General features: G+C 36.6%; 1 protein-coding gene across 17 annotated transcripts in view; it reads left to right on the forward strand.

Annotated features, from left to right (window-relative positions):
• LOC137296496 (E3 ubiquitin-protein ligase HUWE1-like) overlaps nucleotides 1–26,715 on the forward strand; it is an 81,825-nt gene that overhangs the window by 3,150 nt on the left and 51,960 nt on the right. For 14 of the 17 annotated variants that reach the window (XM_067828285.1, XM_067828286.1, XM_067828293.1 and 11 more), the window contains exons 2-22: nucleotides 3,729–3,796; nucleotides 9,990–10,085; nucleotides 10,691–10,810; nucleotides 11,349–11,509; nucleotides 11,842–11,920; nucleotides 12,332–12,394; nucleotides 12,852–12,926; nucleotides 13,503–13,616; nucleotides 14,140–14,239; nucleotides 14,977–15,077; nucleotides 15,325–15,386; nucleotides 15,802–15,890; nucleotides 18,896–18,976; nucleotides 21,023–21,114; nucleotides 22,366–22,467; nucleotides 22,842–23,055; nucleotides 24,288–24,389; nucleotides 24,566–24,646; nucleotides 25,305–25,411; nucleotides 25,654–25,831; nucleotides 26,592–26,683. In XM_067828285.1, the coding sequence (XP_067684386.1) occupies nucleotides 3,752–3,796; nucleotides 9,990–10,085; nucleotides 10,691–10,810; nucleotides 11,349–11,509; nucleotides 11,842–11,920; nucleotides 12,332–12,394; nucleotides 12,852–12,926; nucleotides 13,503–13,616; nucleotides 14,140–14,239; nucleotides 14,977–15,077; nucleotides 15,325–15,386; nucleotides 15,802–15,890; nucleotides 18,896–18,976; nucleotides 21,023–21,114; nucleotides 22,366–22,467; nucleotides 22,842–23,055; nucleotides 24,288–24,389; nucleotides 24,566–24,646; nucleotides 25,305–25,411; nucleotides 25,654–25,831; nucleotides 26,592–26,683 (2,154 nt within the window). In that variant the 5' untranslated portion in view covers nucleotides 3,729–3,751. The remainder of the gene's footprint in view (nucleotides 1–3,728; nucleotides 3,797–9,989; nucleotides 10,086–10,690; nucleotides 10,811–11,348; nucleotides 11,510–11,841; nucleotides 11,921–12,331; nucleotides 12,395–12,851; nucleotides 12,927–13,502; nucleotides 13,617–14,139; nucleotides 14,240–14,976; nucleotides 15,078–15,324; nucleotides 15,387–15,801; nucleotides 15,891–18,895; nucleotides 18,977–21,022; nucleotides 21,115–22,365; nucleotides 22,468–22,841; nucleotides 23,056–24,287; nucleotides 24,390–24,565; nucleotides 24,647–25,304; nucleotides 25,412–25,653; nucleotides 25,832–26,591; nucleotides 26,684–26,715) is intronic. The other 3 variants (XM_067828290.1, XM_067828301.1, XM_067828288.1) reach the window with 1 other exon arrangement.

Here is a 26,715-nt window from a genome sequence, read left to right on the forward strand (position 1 = left end):
AGTTAGATATTGGACTGATTTGGTTGGTGTTTGATGCCGTACTCAGCAATGTTCCATTGATCTGCAGTCAGTAAATGATCAAGTCTGGATTAGGCAGTCCAGTGATAAACAGCATGAGCATAGACCTGCACAATTGGAAACCTATGACATGTCAACCGAGCCTAACCACCCAATCCCCTTGGTCACTTCTTATGGCAAGGACCCGTGAAGGTCCCGGGGTAGAATAGGCTTTCAGCAACCCATGCTTGCCATTAAAGGCGACTCAGCTTGTCGTGAGAGGCGACTAACGGGATCGGGTGGCCAGGCTCGCTGACTTGGTTGACTCATGTCATCGGTTCCCAATTGCGCAGATCAATGCTCATGTTGTTGATCACTGGATTGTCTGGTCCAGACTCGATTATTTACAGACCGCCGCCATATAACTGTAATATTGCTGAGTGAGGCGTAAAACTAAACTCACTCACTCACTCTTACGGCAAGCATAGTTGACATGGGTTGCTGAAGGCCTATTCTATCCTGGAAATGCCTGATCTACCACTCCCATTAGTAGCCTCTTACAAATGAAAGGAAATGACTAGCCAAGTCATCTTTGAACATAACGTCTCCTATAATGTCTCAAGAATAACGAGGAGAATTTACAGACTGTCATATTGTGGATGGAGCTCAATCCATTAACTGTCTGGGTGACAATTCTGAGGTTGCAGGTTTGAGCCTGATGGGTTTTCACAAAACTAGTTGCTTGTCAAAGTGATGCATGCGAAGTTGTGATGATGGATTCTAAAGGTGCTTCATTGGTGGATTCTGTGAGGGCCAATTTATGTCCAGGAGATTACTTTTACGGGCTGATTCGTAAAAATTATAAATATTTCTTTCATTTTTATGACAATTTGTTTACAGTGCACATAATTATAACAGTGGTAGTGCAACATTATGGTTGAAGTGGTCATGTTTTGCATTAACAGTCTGCCATGTCTGCCTACATGGACATAGGTTGTGAGGCTCATTTTTGCTGTCTGACTTGAATTGGATTGAGTGCTTTCAACCCATCAGACTCACTCCTACAAAGAATCTGACATGTTTTTTTTTATCAAAAATCATTTCCAAAATTTAATAAATATGTGAATCGGGATCAATAGGTAAGGTACTAATAGGTAATTTGTTCAAGATTAACCTGTTAGCCACTGTTGCGTCATTAATTGATCTATGATGAATTTCTCTAAAACCATATTCATTATCACTGATTAACATGCCATCAGTGGTATATACACACGCACAAAAGTTCAGCGCCACCCACTATTTTTGTGATGTGCTACTTTGGACACTCAATGGTAACTATCATAACGAGATCTATGCCTGTCATTGACATCATTGGTTTGATTATTTTTTGCAACTAAACTGGTGATGTTGCCTTGCAATGGCCCTACATGACATGCCAGTATTTTTCATGCCAGTCACCTGCCATCTCTCAGCGGTAGTTAACTTTTCTCTTCACCATGACTGATTTTCTAACTAAAAAGTGAAAGGAGAATCTCGCAGTAGACTGTTGAAACGAAATGTGTGAAACCTGATTTTCAAGATTCAGATGGAAGGGAAATGGAGTTGCACGTGCAGAACGTTTTCTTTGTCATATTTTGACAATCTTAAATTCAAGAATCCATGGAAGGCTAATTCAGTCATAGGCATTTATAGTTTGTATTTCTGATCTTCAGTGGTGAAATCAAGACACTATGAAAATAGTGGCGCTTAACTTTTGTGCATGTGTATATATACATTAATGGAATTGCAACAAAGGAAACTATACGTTACCTTTGAGACTGTTGGTAACAGAATGTAGATTATGTCTGTATTAGTTCTGTTACAGTTCACTTGCATGTTTGGTGAATCCTTCATAAATTTATTTTTGATAATTTATAGTTACTAAAATAAATATTTAACAAATATTTTGAAGACAGTAGTTTCTTTTTGCCAAAGTTAATTGTTTGTCTACATGACATTTGCATGATGGAATATTGCCAAAATATTGCGAAAACACTTTACAGCTATGTTTTTAGATTATTTTTAGCTTTTAATAACATTATTTAAATCGTTCAACTTAATTAAATAGCATGTTTGTTAATGTTTTTGTATGTATCATAAATTATTCATAAATAAATAAATTTATAATTGTTACCATATATTCTGAAAACATGTCATATGCTGCATGTGTTCATAAAGTTGTGTGGGCACATAAACCATTTCATATTTCAATATCATGTCAAAAACAGAAGTTTAAACTCATTTTGCATCATTGCTTTTTTAACGTTTTTATATTTACCTCTTTTTTTTTGAAACCTGTGGGGAAATTTGACACATGGTCTGACATCTGAATGAATTTGTATCGCAGCTGTCTGTGTGCCCTTACAATCGAATTGAATCATTGCTCTTGTTATCAGCCATTTGTAGTGATTGGGATAGAGAACTTTGACAATGGGCTATTTTCAGGATTATTAGCTATGTACTGTTGTTAGAGTGACCCTTGTATCAACTGTAAACTTCAAAAACTTTAACATGTTTAATGGGCCATTTTTGTTCCAGTGTTCAAAATGGCCCATGGCCCCTTCCATTCCCTGCATTTATTTGACTAACTCTCAAAAACTTTAATACACAACTTCTTTAGTAGGTTCAGCTCTTTATGATTTCAAGAATTTGACTGACGACCATGTTTTCCCAGATTTCACTCCTTAGAAATCATCCCACCATGACCTAAATTCCATTTAGTAGACAATTTACAAAGTATTAGTGATAGTAGTGGCCACACTTGGTCTCAAATTCATCCAACATACTGAGAACCTATTTTCAGAACGTGGAATGTTGGTGGTTCCAACCAATGGCCATGTCATACCAAAAATACTGTATCTGAGTGAACAAGCTATGGAAACATTATAAAGTTAGGTTTAGTCAAGACAGACACCTGTACAAGTGCAATCAACTTGAATGTTTTATTTTTATCATTGTATCATCTCTTAGTCCTCGGGAAAAATAGATGCAGTTATTGTATGATTCCTTTCTGCTAGATTGCAGGATCGATTGGCCAGACTCGCTGACTTTGTTGACACATGTCATCGGTTCCCGATCGTGCAGATCGATGCTCATGTTGTTGATACTGGATTGTCTAATTTAGTAAAGGTCAAAAAGAATGTATTTTCTAAAGGTTTTGACATTATTTGAAAATGTCCCTTTGCCTTTTATTCTTAGCAAATTCCCTGACCCATAGATGTTCTAGGTCCATACAGAAAACTTACATCGCATTCTTGTCAAGAGAGGTTGAATAACATGAAGCTAAGTTAGTCACATTGTGTGATGTGGCATCTCATCTTGCCACAGCTAAACAGTTCATTACTAATCAACCAATGGTGACTTAAAATTCTACCATTTACAGGGTAGTGTTAAATCTCAGATATTAGTTATAACAGCAGATCATCATGATATGTCTGAAATATTGCAGATGTGATGTTAAATATTAAAACACTCACTATTACAGTGGAAAACACAACAGGTCCAGTTCAAACAACATTATCCAGCTATATGCCGTGGGTCTGTGTATAATTAAGCCGTGGACAGGTGGTTGATAGCACAAGCAAATATTCATACTGTTGCTGTTCACATACTGTAACCCAGCTCTTATTATATCCAGAGCATGGATCAGACGTCATTGTACATTATGATGAATATTGTTCCTCTCTTTGCAGTTATCCATGTTATTGATGTCAAGATGAAGATTGACAGGTCAAAGTTGAAGAAGTCTTCAACTGAAGTGGTAAGATACAATGTCATGTAATGAAGTAAATGTTTTGAAATGTTTTCTTGTCAATGATTAAATTAATTCCAGTGAAATAAATTCACTAGAGGCAATGTCCCGCTGTGTAATGTTGACTACAGTTATATTGTCATCTTACAGGTAATGCTGGGAAATAATCTGTTACATTCTGGTGATGAAATATAAAACTAAAAGCATTTGTCACATTCAGTTTTTCTGTTTGCTCTAATAATGAAGTAAATAGGTGAACAGTTCTAAGCATGTGTTGCCAAACAGTAGGAAATTGAAAAAATATATTATGTCAATCGTTTGACATGATAGTTTGTGTAAATAATCACTATCAAACACCTCATTATATCACTTTTAATGTCAGACATATTTTCAAGGAACCCTCCTGGCTTAATTTCTAACAGATTCATTCACAAAAAGAATGTTGATCTCATGGAAAATGCATAGTAATTTGTTCAAGTGATTGCCGTTCTTGTAAGAAATTCTCAGTATGTTGTTCTTTGATGTAAGCATGGTAATAGCCTATCTGTGAATTTGTGTGTGTGTGTACATAGCTTTACACTGGCAACAACAACCTCAGGGTATATTTCAAATGCTGTTGTGGAAGTATTCTATGTGTGTGTGTGTGGGTGTGTGTGGGTGTGTGTGTGTGGGTGTGTGGGTGTGTGTGTGTGTGGGGACACACACCCATTTTAATTGAAAAGGAGCCCCAGGAGACCAGAAATTGAGGAAATCTAGACTTACTTCATTTAAGTCTTTAGCACTGCAGAGAAGGCTTAGCAGTAGGCAAAATAATGTGGTTCATGGACTCTGAGATAGACTGCTAAACCACATACATGAAGTACTCATAATATTTGATTAAAAATATTATTGTCAATAGTTGTGAATGGAATGGATGTTTTTCAGATACTTCATTACACTGTAAGTGTTACGCAGGTTTTTAATTTTGGGAAAGCTCAGATGATTATATGATAAACAGTGAAGTGCTTTGAACCCTTTCTGTTCTGTTCCAGTGAATTAAGGCTTTAGTAATAGAACATCGAACTAAGCTTAGTTGACATAGACTTCCTTCTTACTGGTGATTAATAGTTGCACAATATAGGTTATTATTTATGCAACTGTAAGAATTCAATTTGTGATCTACCTAAAGTACATGTCTTTGATATGACATTGAAACACCCTTATTCTGTTGAAGATCATTACTTTTTCCTGTTCTTGTGTTTGTGCCATTTGAAACATGACATGATGATTATGAGACATGGTTGAATATTGTAGGAGTGTATTAGATATATGACTGGGTTTTTTTTGACCAATAGATTTTCAAGTGTTGTGGACTCTGAAATATTTCAAAGTTGAGAAATATAGCATTTGTAAAGTATGCTGTCTGAGACTCATAATGATCATTAAGAACCTCAGTTTAGCTCAGAAAACTTTGTACTCAAACGAACTCTGTATGGCCATGTATACTAACACACTGGTAACATTTTAGGTTTACTTATTTTCCTACTGATCAGGATTCTCTTTCAACAATAACTGTTGACCAACAAATACAGGAAGTTTGACTAATGATTTATGAGTTGTTTTTCATATCCCCTGTTGTGAGTTGGTATTACATTCTGTCTCTTCTATTTCTTCAGAATATGAAACTCCATTTTCAATTTTTATTAGCTGAAAGTGAACCCCTCTATAAATTGTTGAGAAACAGCATGTTGATGTCGAGAAAAACACAAGTCAGACTTTATTTAGAAGTTACTGCTTTTGATATGTGTTGTGGGTTGTTTCACTACCTCCTGAATGAAAGATGGCAAGGAATGATGTGTGTTTGGTCAGCTTGTTCTTGATAGTGATAGAACAGGGAAATAAGAACACCGAAACTTTTGTCCTTATGTGACCGTTCATGAAAAATACATGATTCAATGTAGGGACATCTGATTGTTGTCCTTTCATCTGAGTGATGTCATGTGGTAATGATGTGAAGTATCTCAGTTTTTCCTTAATATATATGGTTGTATATTTGCCTTGCAAATCTAACTGTTGTACATCATCAAATGTTCAACATAATATCCCTATCTAATGCAATACTGTTACCAGTTGTAATACTGTTAAGTTGAAGAGATGCAACCAAATATGACACTCAACATGTCAAATGTTGGAATATATATTGAACCCAGGGGTGATAATTTGTCCCCAGAAACCTCATCTGGTTGTGTTGATCTTTATGGCCAGCTCTATCAAGGGAGCATTTGTCCCAGACGTCCTTAACTTTACATGTGAAAGTTTCAGAAACCAAAGTTTGCTGTCTTTTGATCATGTGATGACTAATGTTTTGTGTTGCTTCTTGTGAGTAAAATATGAAAATGGTTCCCAACAGCCAAGACATGGTCCTAGATGTTGAACGTTAGTATTTGCACCATGTGTACTTGATTTCAGAGTTGAATGCCGACCATGGCTTATAGCAGAACAGTATCTTTCCCTTGCTGTGTTACCCGTTATGGATTTCTTATAAATGCTGGTGTGGGGTAGCCTAGTGTTTCAAGTGTTCACTCGTCACGATTAAGACCCAAACTTGACATGGGTACTATGTGTAAGCCTATGTGTGGTGTTTCTGCATTGATATTGCTTGAATATTGCTAAAAATGGTGTACAGCCCAACTCACTAATAAAATCATTGTTTATATTTGAGCAGGATATAAACAAACCTTACTATTTGAATCAGAATAATTTTGTTTTCTTAGGGTGACTTGGGCAGATGTTTCTCAGTAAATTTTCGTTTTGTTTGTGTGTCTTGTGATGTATGTCTGTGAACAACCAGTAAAACAGTTACATGCCCTTCAAATTTTTTACTCATTATTGGGAATGCCACTATATGGTGGCACTATACATCAATGCTTCGATCCTTTTTCTTCAGCGATATATTTATCAAAACATTCAAAATTGTGTCAATATTTAGTTTTGAAAGTATTAGTTTAAATATACTTATGCTTCAAACATATTGAATCGTGACATGAGTATCATGATTCATAAAACTTATGTATCATGTCTTCCCTACTCTTTATTGTAACTTGATTAATACATCTTCACTAATTCTAGAAAATACTGAGCTTGAACAGATAGAAATGCATTTTGAGGGGGTGGGGTTTCAAGGTGTGCCATTGGACTCAAGACAGTGGCATTGTGGAAAAAAAGGGGTGATCCAGTTAAACTTGATAACATCGCAAACACTATGTTATTTCATTTTATCGTTTAACAAATTTGTAAACATCATGTAAACCTGTAAATTGATAGCTGGATTTTCTCAACGCTATTGTGGCTACATAAACTAACCACAAACTGTGATATCAAAAATGGGATTTTATGTTATGCACACTTGCGTTGAAAAATTCAATGCTTATGTTAAGTTGTGATATTGAGACTGACACTGACAGTATAGGATATGGTGCAAAATAGGTTTTTATTCATTTGAGATAGTAAAATTTATTGCATATGAATCATTGTGTTATTTCTATAATTTTAGTCATGCTGTTGGGGCACTTTGAAAATATTTCACCTGTGCCATTTCTATATCTAATGTGCCATGGCAAGTACATTAACCACTTTTTTTATCACTGTCGAGGAAAAAGTGTGCTATCACCTGGTATAATGTTCATGAGTTGCTTTGCAGTAGTTTTTGAACACATCCTTCTGTAAAGTGAATTATTGTGTGTTTGAATCCCTATTTAGGCTCATTTACAATATATCCCTCACATTTTCTGTTAAACAGCCATTACCTTTCATACATAACCTGCAATAATTCCATCATAGGAAGTTGTAGCAAATATAGACTTAGGGTATGGTTGATTGAGCAGAGCAACGGATTGAATTAATCCTCTCAGTGCTGGTGTCAAACCTATTTGACAGGAGAGAAGCATACTAGCATCCTGAATACAACTTGCAGTAACCTTATCAAGTGGTATTTATGTATCATTAGAATTGTGTATGGTTAGGTTGAGGCAAAAACATTCTAATTATCATACACAACTATGATGAGGCATTTTAGAAGTTGTAGGTAATACAAATGATAAAATCTTTATGGATCTTTTTGTACAATGACAAGATTTTGATATTAATTCATACCATTTTCAAGCATGGCCGTATGATCATCCAAGGGTCATCCAGTTTTTTGGGCTGGTGGCTGTATGATTTCAATAAATCGCCACATAATTCCATCATTACCCATCATGTGCAATTCCTATAGTATGAACTGCCAGGTTACTTTGTTTTTGAAATAAATGAAAGTAGCTATAAAAACGCATGTGTGACAAGCAGTTGCAAAAGAGAATTTTGTCAGTGTTACTAACGTATCTATCTATATGATCACTGATGATAATGACACATTTATTTGCTGCCAACTGGGTGACCAATTGAAAGGTTTTAAGTTGCCCAGACAATATTCTGCTAGCCGCAGGAGCTGATTTTCATCACTGCTAATACTCGAAAGCATGTGTGAAAAAGTATACTAACAGAATGATTCAATGACTAAATAATATGTCATGAGCAATAATTACAGTATTTGTTATCGTATCCTATGTACAAGCAGACATGTGCCATTGCACAAATCCAAGGAAAATATGCAAGACTCTGTTGACTTTTGGCAATACATTTCCTGAATGGATTTAAGTTCCTGTGGAATGAAAAATCAGTTCCTTGATTAACTTTTTGATCAGCTCCTGTGTTGACTGCTAACTGCCCTTGGTAATGTCTGTGGGAGTCTTCTTCATTTGTTGTCTGATGTTTTGCAATATTGCTGCTGGTGTGTATGGAGATACAACATGTGTTATGTTTGGGATTACATCAATATATTTTTTTATTAGTCTGAAGTTGTATTGGATTCCATCGTCGATTAATTTCGAATAATTTTCTGACAGGGATATAAATAATAAATCAATATGCCATGATAATAGAATTATATTTTTCTCAGTCTAAGTAAACTTAGTGCCAGTATTATTTGCTACACTCTTTATTTGCAAACCCTAGTTGGAAGTCGTGTCAGTTAATATTTTTTTCTTGCTGTTGATCTTTACCATTTCTGTTTCTTAAAGTTTTGCAAATGTATTCTAATTCGTGGGTTGTGTATTTTGGTGTCGAAAATACATTTTGTTTGCAAAGGGTAAAAGTTTGTATTTGAAATGCCGCCTCCTTGGTGCATGTATTTCGCAATCCCTACTGGTAGAATCTCTCATTCTACTGGATCGCAGTCTCTACCCTGACATATATTAGTCAAAAAAAAAAAATAGTACTTCTATAGAGATCCTTTCCTGTAAGTGTGTACAATTTATATTTTGTCATGTTTTCTATCTTCTTTGTCAGTGATGTTAATTACTTTGAATAAATGAAGGTTGGGTTTTCTAAGCACTATACAGTGGAAGCTGTCTAATCCGGCACTCGTTGGGACTAAAGAAATAATCCAGTTTAGACAACAAGCTGTATTGTAGAGTTGATGAATAATAGACTGGACTGAGATTTATGCCAGTGTCTTCAACTTGCTGGATTGCACAGATACCTCTTTTGACAGCTTCCACTGTACCTAACTTTATCATGGTGGAGCAATAGGCACGTTAAGCACTGTCAGATATTTACCTCAATCACGTATGATCTGGTGGACGTCACCAAAGCACTGGCTATTTGCTAAGTGTAAATAGCAAGAATTACCAACATTTATGGTTTTCCGTCAGTGTAGGAACATAGATGGGAATGTTATGTATGCTGATACAGGAAGGGTTGTCCTAATTTGTCACTACATCATTATCAAATGTCCAACATGTTTGATGATTGGGAAATTTGTGATATTACTAGTGCAGAACTGTTTGACGTTTCTACCTACAGTCCGTTTGATTCCATTTGATTCCGATGAATTGCTCACTAACACAAAATCTAATAATTGCAACAAAACCAAATTTTGCACAGCCACTCAGATGGTATATAATGTGTGCAGCCCATTTTCAGTTGTCCCCCTACCATGATGTTACTTTAATACAAATAAAACCGACTTAAAACCATATTCACTTGGAGGATTTACTTGACTAGATCTGCTGACTGGTAGCGTATTAACTGATTACTCTATGTTGTCAAAATCTGTTTTGATTATTCTACCAAAACCAATCAACTTGCTCTCTTTGAATATTTTCTGTTTTTTTTATTTCCACAGCCTGCCGATTGCAGAACTTTGATAGAAAAATTGAAATCCTCAGAGGATGATCTTCTTGCTGAACTCCGTACTGTGAAAACATGGACCTTTGGAAAGGTATGTGTCTCTAGTTACCTCATTTTGTTTCCATCAGCTAATTTTCTGAGTTTATCAACTGTGACATTTGAGGTGCTGACGTAAGACATGAAGTACTGACAGTTATGTGTGTTCACATTCCATGAATAATGCATCATGTATTTGGTGACCTCAAACATTTTTTATCAGATCTGATAATATGCAGAGTGTATGAGTAGCAGTGTTTGATGTGTGACTTGAAATTTTGTGCTCATAATAGAAAATTTTTAGTTATCTCCCACCTTGAGCGATATTGGAACAGAGTCAGTTCATCTATCCTACTGTCTATCTTCCATCCATCTTCTTCACAATGGGAAAATTTTTGTAATACACTTTACAAGTTTCCTGGAAAACTGAAATTATACACAATGATGTACTTTCTCACAATCGAAAATTATTTTTAAAATTTTGGTCAAAAGTTGTTTTCTTTGTAGAGTTATGTGTCTTTGCTCTATGCTCCATGCATTTATCTTAATACGCAATTGTGAATGAGGTCAAGTTTACCAGTGGGAGTGACTACGCTGTTTTCTTATCTTATGAAGAGATCACTGAATCCATGTTCAGTATGAGGCTTCATCTTGTTTCAGTGTGAATTGTATCACTGGTCTGATATACTTGACCTGTTTGATGATGTGTTGGAAAAGGCCTGTAAGAAGGAGACTGAGAAGAAATGGACTCTTGCTTGTGATGTCTCTGGAAATGAGAAGGTTTGTTTTTGTTTCCTTTTCCTTCTCTTAAAGAGAGTTACATGAGACTGAAAGGGTTATGGTTTGTCACTGACAGGTGCAGTGAGTTAGGCAGTGATAGTGACATATTGTTTGAAGATCAGGCATTCAGAACAGTTCATCTGTATCTCTTCATTGTCAAATGATGCTCACAAGAGGCAGCGAAAGACATCGGGTACTCAGGCACGCTGACTTGGTTGACACATCATTGTATGCAAGTTGTGTAATTCAATGATCACCCTGTTGATTTTCTGGTCCAGTCTCAGTTATTTACCATAATAGCTGAAATATTACTGAGTGCAGCATAAAACAACTAACACACACTGACTTTTAAGCACATATTACCCAGAAAGCAATCAATCTTGAAGCCTCACCAGTGAACTCTTTGACGAGGAAAAATCTCACCTCATTAACTTTGTGTAGAGAGTGTAACATGCTTATTGATGGCTAAGCACTACTAGGTTTACTTGTTTTAAGTCTCTGATCTGTGTTTAAACTGAGTTAATGCTTTTCTGTTCAGCTCAAAACCCTCCTGTTGGAGGTGTTGCGGTTCACAGCCCTGCTCATTGAGCACAGCTTCTCCCGTCACTTGTACAACTCCATGGAGCATCTTACCACATTGTTGGCCTCCTGTGACATGACTGTTGTGCTTGGTGTTCTAAATCTACTATATGTATTCAGGTAATTTATAACCGTTCAGTCTAATAAGGAGTATAGCCTATAATGCAGATGCATGTTGTTTGTTCAACATCAAAACTGGGTTTTGTGTATGTCGGAAATCTGTACTAAACCCAGTGCAGCCATTTATGGATTCATTCAACCATCTGTATACTAGAAGAAGAAAAATGAGTTTTGTTGTAACATGACAAACATGATTGTATATCCATGGTATGGTTCCTTGTACCAATCACTTCATGGTGAAACATGTGATTTTCCTTATTCCATCTCATTATATCTGTTAGTTTGTTGGATTAAAATATTATTTTCTATGATATTTTTATTTATGTTTGCAGCAAAAGGTCCAACTTCATTACACGTTTGAATCCAGATAAGAAACAAGCATTGGTTGTGAGACTGACACATCTAGCTGAGGTAATTATAGATTATTGTCATTTGTATGATGGGTTGCAGATCTTTTCTGTGTTTTGATAGTTGAGACAGGCTGTTTGTTGAATTACAAAACTTATACTACACATGTAGTTTCTTGATTTCTTCTTTTCCTGTACACCACTTGAACAAAACAACTTTACAGTTGAAACAGTGCATGTTTTTTCTTCATGCATAGTTTTATTGGATGTACAGTGAAGTATAATCTGTGATGATGAGAGAACTTGCAGCTGTTCATATGTTAAGTAGTCAAGATGCCGGATTGGGTGTACATCATGGAAGTTGACCCTGATTACGTTTGAAAATCTGAAATATTTTAAACCAGTGAAGATGTTCTGTCATAACTATAAGACAAATGAATAGCTGGTTATCATAATATATGTGTCTTTGTTTCAGAGTTGGGGAGGAAAGGAAAATGGATTTGGACTAGCAGAATGTTGCAAGAATTTGGCTTTAAGTGTAAGTGTTACCTGTGACAAGTTCGCAAGATGTTACTTTAAAGAAGTCTTTGTCCATACACTCATCAGGTAGATATATGTGCAGGAAGTTATCCTTAAACATGTGATCTGATATACAGTGGAAGCTGTCAAAACTGGCATGTGTCCAATCTGGCAGGTTGTCAACATTGGCATAAAATCTCAGTTCCGTCTGTGGCTTGTACATTTATCAGATGATTGCTCTACTATCCAGCACGTCTAAACCGGATCATTCCTTAAGTCCCTGTGAGTGTTGGTTTTAACAGCTTCCACAGTATAACATAATTAATTTGTGTGTATTACTTTATGTAAACATCAGCATGTCCATTTGAATTATTTTCAGTAACTAGTCATAATTCTGGCTGGACTTTTCTTCTGTCTAGTGCATTTTGTCTACACGATTGGCTTGTGTGCTTTAAATGTACTTTGAACCTTTTCAGAACTTTCCTCCAAGTGCAACAACTTTACATTTTGAATTCTACACAGAAAATAAAGATGAAAAGTCTGGAAAAAAGGTAAATTTTGCTGTGATTCATTTCCTGTCCAGAATGGTATGGATTGATTCCGAACATTCCGAACTGTTTTATCTGCTGTACATCCCATTAACCTGCATGCAGGCATCTTTCATGTAACAATGCATTGTGTATCTCCAGTCCAAGCCTCATGGTTTGGATTGGTCGTTCACCAATGCTAGAGGATTATGGCTATTGCGTAGTTGGAAGTAGCACTACCTGTACTTCTGATTTGTGTTAGCCATGACATTTGTTTTCTTGCAGTCATTTAAGCAGGTGAATCTGGTGTAAGCTTTTAGCTCCCAGTTTTGGGCAGACATGTCTGTAATTAACCTGTACTTTTGTTGTTAAACTTTTCATTTATGAAGATGGAATATAAGGGACATTATCACAACTAATGAACCAGTCAGAAGGGCTTTTGAATAAAAGCTTTGACAAAATGGATACTGGCTGTTTAACCAACTTTTTTGTTGACTTGTCATTAAATCTAGATTAATGTAGGTGACCTATTTCTCAATGATTGAGGTGAAAGGTAAAATGAAGGGTTTGTAAGTAAGTTTGAGGTTTTCTTCATTGCAGGGTGCCTCTAATTCAATTCAGAGTATTCACATGGACAATGTTGACAAGGCTGCTTCTCTCCCATCAACCATCATGGAACAACTAGAGAACTACAGTATACCTGTAGATAAACAGGTCAGCCATGGTTGAGAAATAAGTCAACTTATTTGAAGCACACATGCACCAACTAGATGTCACAATTTAACATACAGTGTTGTGTCCCCTAGTGGGGACAAAATCCTTTGAGAGTATTTTTTTATTATGATCCTTGTTTTGTCAGCAACACTCCATTATTCAGTGATAGGTTGATTTACCATCAATTAAAGTGACAGAGTGAGAGATTTAAGATTATTATTATTTTTTTTAAACATATTGCATTAGTTTTACCCTTCCAAGATACTTCCAACATGGATGGCGTGCTGCGTTGCCTCCCTTACATCCGTATCCCATCTTCACACAAATTATAATTCTTGATAATTTGTGGGTGCTCTGTTTATCATATGGGACATCATGTACTCCATCTAAAAGAACCAAGCCATTTTAATATGGTGTGAAGCAAAATCAGTATCTCTGATCGCCAGATCCGTTTTCTTTACTCTATTCATGTTTTAAAGATAAGTTTGATTATTCTGTAAATACATGATTGTGTTTGTTCCAGGTTTTACTGTACACTCATATACGCCTGGCCCATCTGTTCTCCAACTATGAGGCTCGTGTGCAGTGTGTTCAGGCCAGACTTCAAGCTATTGCTATACTGGGTGAGTATGTGAGAGACCCCAAGGGAGACTCTGGTTTGGAGATTGGTGGTTGTTTGTTTTTTTTTGTTTAATATAGGTGACTGTTGAGGAAGAAACGACTTTTGCAACATATTATTGTGATAACAATAGTCTGTTGCAACCAGCTATTGAAATTCATTTGCCATAGTTTTTTCCCCCCTTGAATTGTCTCATTTGAAGTCATTTCTCAAATGAATATATTGTTTGTATGAAATATAAACAAGTTGAAGTGGTTAACTAACAAGAAAATTCAGGCTGTCAGGTGAACAGTGAAAACATAATCCATTGATAGCTTCATGGATCACTACAGCCCTATTGTTTTAATACCATACTCAGCAATTTTCAGCTATATGACCACAGTATTGGGCATGATACATTTAAGAGTCATCCAAAGAGATAAGTTATCAGTGTCACTTGCCATAGAATGATTCTTACAATGTTGACCACTAGATAACCTGAACAAGTTTCCTTATTTGCCGGTTGCCATCTTTTTGTTGTATTGTTAAGTGTAGCCTTAAACTAACATTAACAAAGACCATGCTAATTACATATTGCTTTGCTCTTGGTAATAGTTTTCTCTCCAGATAACTTTCAAATTGGTCCATTTTCATTTGGCAGTGTTCAAGGTTCCTTTTTTTTTCAAGAATTGTTTGAATCTCCTTTAAGGTTCATTTGAACTGATTGCTGTTGGCTTAATGTTACTGATTTCTTTTTTTCAGTGTACTCAAATGCTATTCAAGAAAACATGAATGTGATCCTATATCCAGGCCTCATAGAGGAGCTTGTTGATATTGTGGAACTCAAAGAATCCAACCTAGTGGTAAGTTTTAGTAACATGACTTACAGCTGCTTAGAAAGTGTCATTGTACCTGGTTATGTTGCCATTAATTATCTACTATCTGTAAATAAAGTACATAAAGCGTTTGTTAGCAAATCCTAAGTTTGTTTCTCCACCTTGATGTTGCTAGAATATTGCTAAAAGCGTCATAAAATCACCCACTCAGTCCTTTCTTTCTTTCTCATTCTTTCCTGCATTGTTGATTACAAATGAGTCCCTCTTTTTTCAGGACATCAAAGCTGCTGCTTTGAGAACATTGACATCTATCATACACCTTGAGAGAAATCCAAAGTAAGAACCTTATCATTAACTTCAGATAATATTTCATGAAGTTCTAATGAAATTAATTGATAATTGTTTGTACTGAAAAAATATATGATTTATAAAGAAGAGAGTAAATACAAAAAGTAACAGTTATTTTGTGTCTCTGGAACACACCATTGAAACAGTTGGGCCAAGGTGAAGATCTGCTCTGACTGGAAAGGGGGCAGTGGGGTATTGTAGTGCTTACAGTTTTAGTTCATCATGCCAAATATTCAGGTTTATTCCCCACATAGGTACAATATGTGGAACCCATATCTGGTGTTCCCTGGCATGATATTGCTGATGTATTGCTAAAAGCAGTTTTGAAACTACTTATTCACTCACTCACTCTGGCCGTAAAGGTGTTCACTGTGTAGTACAAGGTCCCACTTTGTCGTTGTAGGTTAAACAGTATTATAGATGCCACTGGTGCTTCATCTTACCATGGATTTCTGCCTGTGCTTGTCAGGACATGTATACAACACATGATAGGTAAGTATTTTTGTTTCATTTCTCACATATTTGTTTGCACTGGGTATTAGCTAACTGACAAATTTCATCACTTCTCAATGCTTATATAAAGTCTTTTCCTTTGTAGAAAGGTGCTGTTTGGCACTGTTATTGTAGAACAAGGAATACTGTTATGGAAAAATATGTTAGAAATTGATTTAGAAGTTTGAACATATTGCATGAAAGGTTGATGTCAACTGGAAGGCTCTTAATAGTAAATAGTTGTTTGAATGTTTTAAAATTATCTGATGCTTAATGGTCATGTAGCCCATGTACTTTCTAATCCCCTCTCGCACGTTTAGTGCAAAGTGGATGATATAGGATTAGTCCGTCTGTTTGTTTGTACGAATTGGAATATCTGAAGAACTGTTGACTGGATCCTTTTCATATTTGGTAGCTAGGTTCATTGCAGTACTAAAAAGGTCCCAGTCAGGTTTGGTGGCCAAGACCTTCTTTTCAAGGTCACAAAGGGACTTAAGCATTTTACCCTTGTCAAAGACATATCTCAAGAACCGTTCACTGGATTTTCTTCATATTCAACACCAATGTTCATCTGGGGAAGGCACTAGATCCAGTTGCGTTTGATGACCTTCACATAATTTTCAAGGTCATAGTGACACTTTAAAGATTTCATCTTAACTTCACTTTCATTAATTTTTGGGTTTGATTTGATAAATTGCGGTGGGAAATTATTTCACCTTAGTGACAATGCTTGTTGAAGAAACATAACCTGATTATATTTTACAGACTTGACATAGTGGTTGCTTAGAATGTTCTTGTTTATATCCCCTATTCATTTGTTCACGAATTAGAAAGTGTAATGTGAACGTAAAAAACTTCAACCCTTGTTTGTCCACACCTGATATTCACACATTTAATCTCAAGAATGATGTTTGAAATGACTCAGTGTTTGCACTGTGTATCTCCAGTCTGTGTCCCAGTGGCTTGGATTGGTCGTTTTAACAGTGCTAGAAAAACAGGGTGATTGTCATAGACAGTAGTCCTTTTGGCTACTTTAACAGGCAAGAACCATGACAACAAATACTTAGGGATGTCACGATACATATGTTTCATAGATCAATGTGTATCATAACACCTGTGTTCTCAGTTCGATACCTATTTTTGCAGCATTATTGCTTAAATTTAGTTACATTTTCAACATTCATGTTTAAAATTTGTCCATGGAAATCATCAGTTTTGAATCTGAGATTGAAAAGTTCTAATTACCCTTCTTTATGCTTGAAAAATAATCATTTATAACTCTCTTCACTTCAAAAACATGATATAATAGCAAACTGTAAACTATATGTAAACCTATTTAAACCAAATGTATCGATACTTGTCTGGTCTTAGAAAAAGTAAAAGTATTAATGTATTGTGGGATCCCTAAATACTTGATGTATGCAATAGATGTAAGTTCATTACAGTTACCACACAAGATTTTAACTCTCTGAACATGTGTTTAGTGAAATTGATACAGTGAATTGTTTCAGTTGACTTATAAAATGTGTAAGAGTAACTAGTTAATAGCATTACTTTTGCGTGAGAGAACTCTGAAAGTTAAGAAGTTAGCATTAGAAGTATACACATGATCTGAATACCCAAAGGGTTTTAAGCTCAAGTAAGTAACAAAAGTTTATTTCTGGTATTTGGTTGGTGCTATGCCAACAGGTAAGAGTTACCATTTTTACAAATGAAACCACCTTAGTTGGTCAGGGACTTGAGACATTATTTCAGTTACAGTATGTGATAACAATAAAGACACAGCTCCTCAACCTGTTTACACCTGATATTTCCATCCAAAGATGGATACTTTAAGTAACATTGCATTGTGTATCTCCAATCTGAGTCCCAGTGACTCAGATTGGTCGTTTAAACAGTGCTAGAAGAACATATGGTGATTGTAATAGGCAGACTAGTCTTGGTGACTATTCCTGTAGGCAGTGACCTTTACAAGATGTATTAGAGATGTTCTATCAGTTTTACATTTTTTAAAATAGCTACATATTAGTTTAATTATTTGTACATTTCATTCATTGGAGTATATTGTTTCTGTTGTCAAAGTTTTGCGATTCCTTTTTAAGTCAAATACAACATTAACAAGTTAATGAGGGCACATTGTCACAATGCACCATATCTCCCATTTTAACTATCTGATTTTTAGAGTTAGCATTGAGTACAGGGATTAATATATTCTCAACCTGAATATATTAATTATTTCTGAAAAAGGTGTAGGATGAAAATATATCTATAAAAATAATAGCTTTGTAAAGTATATTAGTAGACACTTGTGTGATCTTTCAGAATTTTGTTTGAGCCCTTGGCATCATGCATGAAGAAGTAAAAACATTGGAATAAATTATGTACTTTTGAATACGTCATCTGAAAGTGAGGATGGGTAGTGTCTCAAAAACAAGCTGTGTCAGTAAGCATAATGGATGTGGAAGTCACTTTAAGAAGTGTTTGTAGTTTGAAATTGCATTTTTATGCACTTTAATATCTATGTTTGATTCTAGAGGACTTTTCTCAAACATACAAAATGATTATTTCATATTTTGTTTCCTGAAGTTAGTGATCAGTGAAGTTGCGGATTTTGTGATGTGTGGAGGGTAGTGGGGAGGGGGTTACCAAGATAAAAAGTCAAACAAAACATAGATCATGAGTCTGAAACATGATTGACAAATAATATGTAGAAAAATATAACATACAACAGTTGCATTTCTATAATTGTCCAGGTGAGGCCAACCACTTTTGGGACACCCCTCATATGACTTTGTACATTTGTACATCGGTAAATTTGTATTTTTCTTAATCCATTCCAGCCAGTGGCACAGACAAATGTCTGTGACATAAACTATGCCTTTCTACAAAATTTACTTTTTCAGTGTCTACTGTGTGAACTACATGTTTAGTTGTACAATATGCCTGAGATCTTATCAATGGAGAAAAACATATTAAATATTATCAAGGTGTTTCTCTCTTTTCAGACCCTGAAATGGATGCGTTTCCCCAACAGTATGCCACAGCCCTGTTTTCCTTCCTCTACCATCTAGCCAGCTATGAGAATGGTCAGTAGGACACAATATTTTATGCAAATATCCAGCTGGATTATATAACCCCTAATATTTCCACTGTAGAAAAGGTCTTATTGGCCTTGAGTGTCTACCATTGTCTCCCAATGAATGCATTGAGTGTCTGCAATCTGACATGTCAATAGGTCCGATTGATCGTTTTCCAATGCTACAATACTGAGGTGTTCGCAGTCATGGAGGGGTACTATGTTGTACATTTCTTTGTTAAGCCTCAACATTATCCCTGTAGTTGGTGTAGCCTGATGTACTTTTGGTTGAGTAGAAGTAGAAAGAAAGAGTTACCTTCTTTTTCTTAAACAGGCAACATTCTTTGCTCTGGATGTGACAGAAAGTTTGTTCTTTTTAGACATTGCTTTAGTAGGGATTAATCTGAGTTTGTTGTGTAAGATTGGAGTGTTTGTTAGTAATTTCAGAATGTATTAATTCTGTCAGGAGCAACAGGTTGAAGAAGCATGTTTCGAAAATAGTCATGCATATTCAGACCCAAGACAGAGCTTAATGTTGATTTAATATATTGAAATTCGTGAAACAGTAACAGTATGATATTAGATTATATAAAGTGCATACAATTTTTCCCCCATTGTTTTTCTGAATTTGAACTAAGGTCTGGAAACAGCTTAAATTGACCATTGCATTGTGTATCTCCAGTTCATGCCCCAGTGGCTTGGATTGGTCGTTTGAACAGTGCTAGAATAATATATGGTGATTGTCACTGACAAGAATTGGCCTTGTGACAGTTCTTGCTAACAATAACCATGACAGATCATATTCACATTTGTGGTATGAAATATTATGTGAGGAATTGTTTTGTTTTTTTCATTTCAAGAAACATTATATAAACCTAAAGTGTGCTTCTCAATATATATTAGGTCATCTCTTATTTTCCCAGAATAACCACATTTGAGGTTTTTGTTTTGGAGGGACAGGTTTTACTTTTCGTTAGTAAGACTGCTTCCCAGGTTTTACTTTTCGTTAGTAAGACCGCTTCCCAGGGTTTACTTTTCTTAACTTTATATGTACATCAACATTCAAATGATGCATGAGTGTTAAAAGTCACAATAAAAAGGTGAAGAGGGATTGGAACCAAAATTCTCTAATCCATAGGCAGACGCTCTATCGCATGGCCACCGGGCTGATGAAGGTGGAGGGGTTAAATTATCTGCTTCTAGATACTGTCGCTAAATTGATTTTACGCATGCTTCAGTTATTGTTATGTAGCTTCATTAAATGAGACCCGTGAAGGTCCCGGGGTAGAATAGGCTTTCAGCAACCCATGCTTGCCATAAAAAGCGACCTTTGCTTGTCGTAAGAGGCGACTAACGGGATCAGGTGGTCAGACTCGCTGACTTGGTTGACACATGTCATCTGTTCCCAATTGTGCAGATCGATGGACAAGTTGTTGGTCACTGGATTGTCTGGTCCAGACTCGATTATTTACAGCCCACTGCCATATAGCTGGAATATTACTGAGTGCGGCGTAAAACTAAACTCACTCACTCACTCACTCATTAAATGATCATCTACATAGTAACTATCCATCATTGACGGTATATATGATAGAGGAAACACTTCTCTTCGGTTTGGGTAGACAATGTAAAATCATCGGGGTCAGGGAAATCCCTCCGGTTTTAAATTGTCTACCAAAACCTTGGAGGTGTGTTTTCACCTATACTTTAAAACTCAAAGTTTCTGTTATTCCCATACAGAAAATAAATATAGACTGTTTGTTGTTATTTTCAGGCACTGCAGAGTTTAACTTTGTTATGAATAATATGGTTAACCAGATTATTCATGTTTGTGATAATGAAAATGATTAAAATGATTGACTTTTTTTTTCGGGTTACTAGAATCATTCTAAATGTTAGTTGATTTTTTGGGGAGGTGCATAGAGTCTTTTTGTCAAGAAGTGGGTGAGTGTCTGGGTGTCTAGAAGTTCGTGAATGTCTAGGTGTGTGTCTAGATGTATGTCTTGGTTTGCAACTGAAAGAGGCAGATCTCTATGTTATTGTTACTGTATTACAGGTGTTGAAGCTTTGGTGTCTTGTGGGATGATGGAAGCGTTACTGAAAGTCATCAACTGGTATGGAGAGGGACAAGAGCACATAACAGTAAGTGTGGGTATTGTTTTCTGGCTTCCTCTTTCTTGCACTTTCTCTTACTTCTGCATTGAAATAATTTTTCAGAGTTAATGTACAATTGTAATAATGATTCCGTGATTCAGTAATTCAAGCTATCTTACACCCTTAACACTAGCACATATTTTGATATTTAAAGGGGCAGTGGTGTCACTTCATATTTGCTCATCACATTGAAGACCAGGGATCTGATCCCTGCTTTGGTACATTGTGTGAAACCCATTTCTTGTGTCCCTTGCCATATTACTGGGAAAGTTGCTAAAAGCAGTGTAAAACCATATTTTCTCTATCACTTTGATATCTAGAGGTATCAGATTCACGATTTCCATGGAAAAGATTCTGTCTTGATTATCCTTAAAGAGAGAAATGCTGCACTTCTACTATTTGGGATTTTTCTAAAAATATATTGACACACATAGAAGACATGTTGAGAATGCAGGTTTGAAACAGTTCCTACAAAACTATGGTGGTCATTAGAGGTGTTTATGGCTTTATGGTGTTTGTGTTAATTGTCATGCTTGGAGTAGGATCAGAACATTTTTCCTATGACCTCCTGATTGAGTGGTCAGGCCCTGTGACATGGCTGAATGTGTGCCTACATGTTGGTGATCAGAACTTTTTTCCTATGACCTCCTGATTGAGTGGTCAGGCCCTGTGACATGGCTGAATGTGTGCCTACATGTTGGTGATCAGAACATTTTTCCTATGACCTCCTGATTGAGTGACCTCCTGATTGAGTGGTCAGGCCCTGTGACATGGCTGAATGTGTGCCTACATATTGGTGATCAGAACATTTTTCCCATGACCTTCTGATGAGTGGTCAGGCTCTGTGACATGGCTTCGTATGTGCCTTGATGTTGGTGATCAGTCAGGCCTTGTGACATGTCTTAGTATATGCCTAGATGTTGGTGATCATAAGATTTTTCCCATGGCCTCCTGATAAGTGGTCAGGCCCTTTGACATAACTGAGTGTATGTCATCAACTTGAATGAAACAATGCTGATGTAAACCTGTATTTTGCCTGACCCTAACTTGTTATGTACAATCTGGCTTTATGCTAATGTCTCCAAATATTTCTAACAAAATCTTCAAAGTACAGATATATGAGTACATCCATGATATCACTTTGTTGACATTCTTCGAAAAAGACATCTGTATTGTGATTGTGTAGAAAAATTATTATTCGATCTGTCTGCCTGTATTTCATTTAGAATCATTTCGTCTTTGCAGTTTGTGACTAGAGCTGTACGAGTGATTGATCTCATCACCAACCTGGATATGGCTGCTTTTCAGGCTCATGGAGGGCTTCTTGCATTTATCAACAGGCTAGAGGTACAGTAGACACTATTGTGTATTTTGTTTGACAGTAAGGGTCAGGGTTGAAAATTGGGACAATCTTGCTGTATTGTGTGCTGAACTCAAGGATGGACATTTCTGAGACTATGCCTGTCTATGAACAGTTAAAAGAACATTGTAGTTATCTCCCTTGTAATATGTCACACAACACACAAGTCCAGAAAATAGAGACGGGAAATCTGCATGTAGTTCTTAAAATGTGTATAAATTCAGATTTGATCTGATCACTATGTGGCTAGAATAATACCAATGTGGCATAAAACTCATCTCAACATTGAGTTAATTATGTGTCAAATTAGAAGTTCTACATTGTCCCCATGTGTATGGAACTGAATTGTTGTTCATAACAGAATGAAGTAAGCATCTGCAGAAAGGAACAGCCATTTGTAATCCGACCAGCCCGCCGTGAAGCAAGCATTGACTCCCAGCCTGAATCCCCTCCTGCCCCAATGGAGACTGACATGACCCAGAGCAGTGACAGTACTAATACTGGAGCTTCAACGTCACTACCAGCACCTGCAGCCCAGCCAGCAGATCCAGCAGAGCCAGAAGTGCCAAAGTCAGGTTAGTTTGGGATGGTTTGGTGTGAAGACTGATCTGTCATTTCTTATCAGTATGTTGACTGCCTGAACTTTTCGGAGTTTAAGATTCCCAGCACAAGGCATGACTCTACTTCCATTAGATTCAGAGTTGGCATCTCTGCTTTGAAGTTGTAATCTAAGTGGAAACTTGTTCTAAACTGCATTGAGCACAACTCACAAAATGCATAGGTTATTACATTTGTATGTGACAAAATATAATTGTCTTTTATGCAGATTAGTTGATAGAATTAGAAATGTACGTGGTCTGTGTTCAGAGCATCCTCGATATCTCCAGGGTATACATTCCGAAAAGTCTCCACTATACCCTGGACGCATCTACGGGTCGGTCCGATAATTTTATTACCTCCCTTTGCTGACTCCTCTTTCTCACAGTAGCTTATCAGAGTGGTTGCCGTTATAACCGAATTTGCCAGTGTCAGCAAAGGTAGCAGTTGCAACTGCGAAGATTTGCTCGCTGTGCGACTCACAATTTGGGAAAATCATACATGCAACTTTATAGGTCCGAAACCTTTTTTAAAACATATGCAAGAAATCCATCTAATACTTTCACAGAACCTACGCATGGTTTGTTTGCCAAGTTTAATCGGTTAGAGAATTTAAAAAGCGAAAGTGAGTTGTGATTGGTTCGCTCAAATTCCCAGCGTAGACACCTGATTGGATAAAAAGCCAGCCAAGGGAGGTAATAAATTTATCGGGCTGAGCCGTAGATATATCCAGGGTATAGTGGAGACTTATCGGAACGTAGACCCTGGAGATATCGAGGATGTGTTCAGAGTGGATATCTGTTTTTCTACTATATCTGGTGTTTCAACATTTCAGATGTTTCTCTGCATTTTATCTCGAATTACATATATAAGTTGTATTCAGTACACAAACATTCTCTTACTCTTATGTACAGACATGTACAATGTCTGAAATTGACAGGTCTGTGTGTCAGGCTGAAATGATGCAAGACACAAATGTTCATGCTCCTGAAAATCAAATGTTTAGGTGGTCAAGTCAAATATGTAGTAGAATACCCTATGGTGTCAGGACTCTTTTGTCAAAATAGATAGTTGATAGCTCTAAATGAGACTTTGCTTTCATTATGTTTTTGCTTCTCTTGAAGAAAGATGTTCTCTAATGATTAATACACAATAAGCTGATTTTGTATCTAGACCGATAATTTCAGCATCTCTCTTTGCTTTGTTGCAGGTGTTCAGTGTTTCCCACAGCGAGCTGCTCTTCTGAAGTCCATGTTGAACTTCTTGAAGAAGGCCATTCCTGATACAGCTTTTGCAGAAAGCATTAGGCATTGTAAGTGTAAAGCAGGCATTGTAAGTGTAAAGCGTTAATGTGTGTTGAAAGTGTTGTGGTTGTTTTATTTATTTTTGTCATTCATATATGACATCTGAAAGAAAATGTCTTGATATGATAGAATAACCCAAGGAATTCATAGTGTACTCACTTGAAACTGTTGACAACTTTTGCAGTAATGGATGGATCTCTACCTAAATCCTTGAAGCATATTATCAGCAATGCTGAGTACTATGGACCCTCACTCTTTCTTCTGGGTAAGTTTACTTCCAGCATGCTGTTATTCTGAGTCTCAATCTCATGTTAGCATTTATTTCACAGGTAAACAGCATAATCACTTTGCATAACTTAATTTGTCTTGGCTGAACCTTCTAGAAGGAATTGTAAACTGCTGTATGAGAATCAATGTCTCTGTGCACAAAATAGACTCAGAATGTCATTTGGGTGGGCTAGCCATTTTTAAAAGTTACTTGCTAGATTTTTGTTCTCCTAGGTTGAATATGTGACTCAATATTTGTTATTCACTAGCTTAAATATGTGACATTCTTGGACGAGAATCTTAGATTGTGCTGCCAGCCAGCCAGCCAGCCATTGATTTTTCATCAGTTTTGAGAGTTGAAAACAGAATTTTCATCAATATTTTTTTCATATACTAAAAGCACTTCCATAGATGATGGGCCACCGTTATACCTCAGATTAGTATCATTTACTTTTCTGTACTTGCTAAATGTATTAGATTCTGCGTTACACCATTCACTTGACTTACAGAAAACTAAGGTTAGATTCCCCACATGAGTGATGATAGCAACTCCCATTTCAGGAATTCACTTTCGTATTGCTGGAGTCTTGCAAAAAATGGCTTAAATTTAATTCACTCTCACACTATAAGTACTAACATGTGTGACGTGTTTTCAGCTACTGATGTTGTGACAGTTTACGTCTTTCAAGAACCTTCTCTTCTCTCATCACTGCAAGACAATGGCCTCACTGATGTGGTGCTCAATGCCCTTCTTATCAAAGATGTAAGCAGATTTTAATGCTTGTAGAACCCAACTGTAAATTTTGGTGTTTATGTTTTGTTGGCAGTGTGTTGAAAATATTAGCAGAATGAACAGTTTCAAAATGAGTTCCTTTTTTATATGTTTTGATTTGTTTTTATGAAGTTTGGTGCAATATTGGTTGCATTTCTGTGGAATCTATGTGAATTATTTGAAATCATAGGTGTTGCTGCTGTGACTGTTTACAGTGTGACTTTTAATTCTAGGTTCCAGCAACACGTGAGGTATTAGCATCCTTGCCAAATGTATTCAGTGCTCTATGTCTGAACACTCGAGGTCTGGAAGCTTTTGTGGAGTGTCGTCCATTTGACAGACTATTCAAGGTGCTTTTATCCCCAGACTATCTACCAGCTATGAGACGGAGACGAAGCTCGGACCCTTTTGGTATGCTTGTTTTTACACTTATATCTCATGCTTTCTGAAGATGTTATTACTGTTTTGGGGGAGCTGGCTTAGTCATCAAAGGTGCATCAGTATATTGTGTAGAGATGTGTCCGCTACATGTGCCAGGAACCTATGATTATATAGGTTTTAGGGCTATTGACCCACAGTCTGAAATCCCCCGCATGGCACACATGCATTCTCACCTCTGTGCTTCTCTCCTCTATCCTTTCCTCTCTCTAGCTCCTTCTGCCCCCCTACCTCCCATCTCCCTACCTCCTATTCATGTGAATTCTTACTGCAGGAGTGGTGGATGACAAGATACTGCTTTCTCATTCTTGCAAAATCCTCCCTATATGGAGAACGGTTATATTAAGATGTGATAATGTTAACTTGGGTGTTTCATTGTAGTTGTAAATGTCTCGTACCTAATCATAAGGATGTCTTCCGTCAACAAGCAGACACACTGTGACATTACCAAAATACTGTCATAATGTCAATCCAGTTCGGGTCAGAAGTGGTTGTCAGTAACCCACGCTTGCCATAAGAGGCAACAAATGGAACTGGGTGGTCAAGCTTGGTGACTTGGTAGACACATGTAGATCGCTGCTCATGTAGATCGCTGATGTTTTACATTGGATTGTCTGGTCCAGACTTGATTATTTACAGACTGCTCTCTCACTATTAGTATTGAAGGCAGTGGGTTTTATTGAACCAAGAGGAATATCTTTTGTAATGAATCAGATTTTTTTCTTGATTCTAGGGGATACTGCTAGTAATCTGGGCAATGCTATGGATGAGTTGATGAGGCATCAGCCCTCCCTCCGGACAGATGCTACCAAAGCCATTATCAAGGTAAAAATGTATTTTGACGAAACAGAAAATTA

This window comes from Haliotis asinina, chromosome 9 (genome assembly GCF_037392515.1).
Source record: "Haliotis asinina isolate JCU_RB_2024 chromosome 9, JCU_Hal_asi_v2, whole genome shotgun sequence".
NCBI classification, from domain to species: Eukaryota; Metazoa; Mollusca; class Gastropoda; order Lepetellida; family Haliotidae; genus Haliotis; species Haliotis asinina.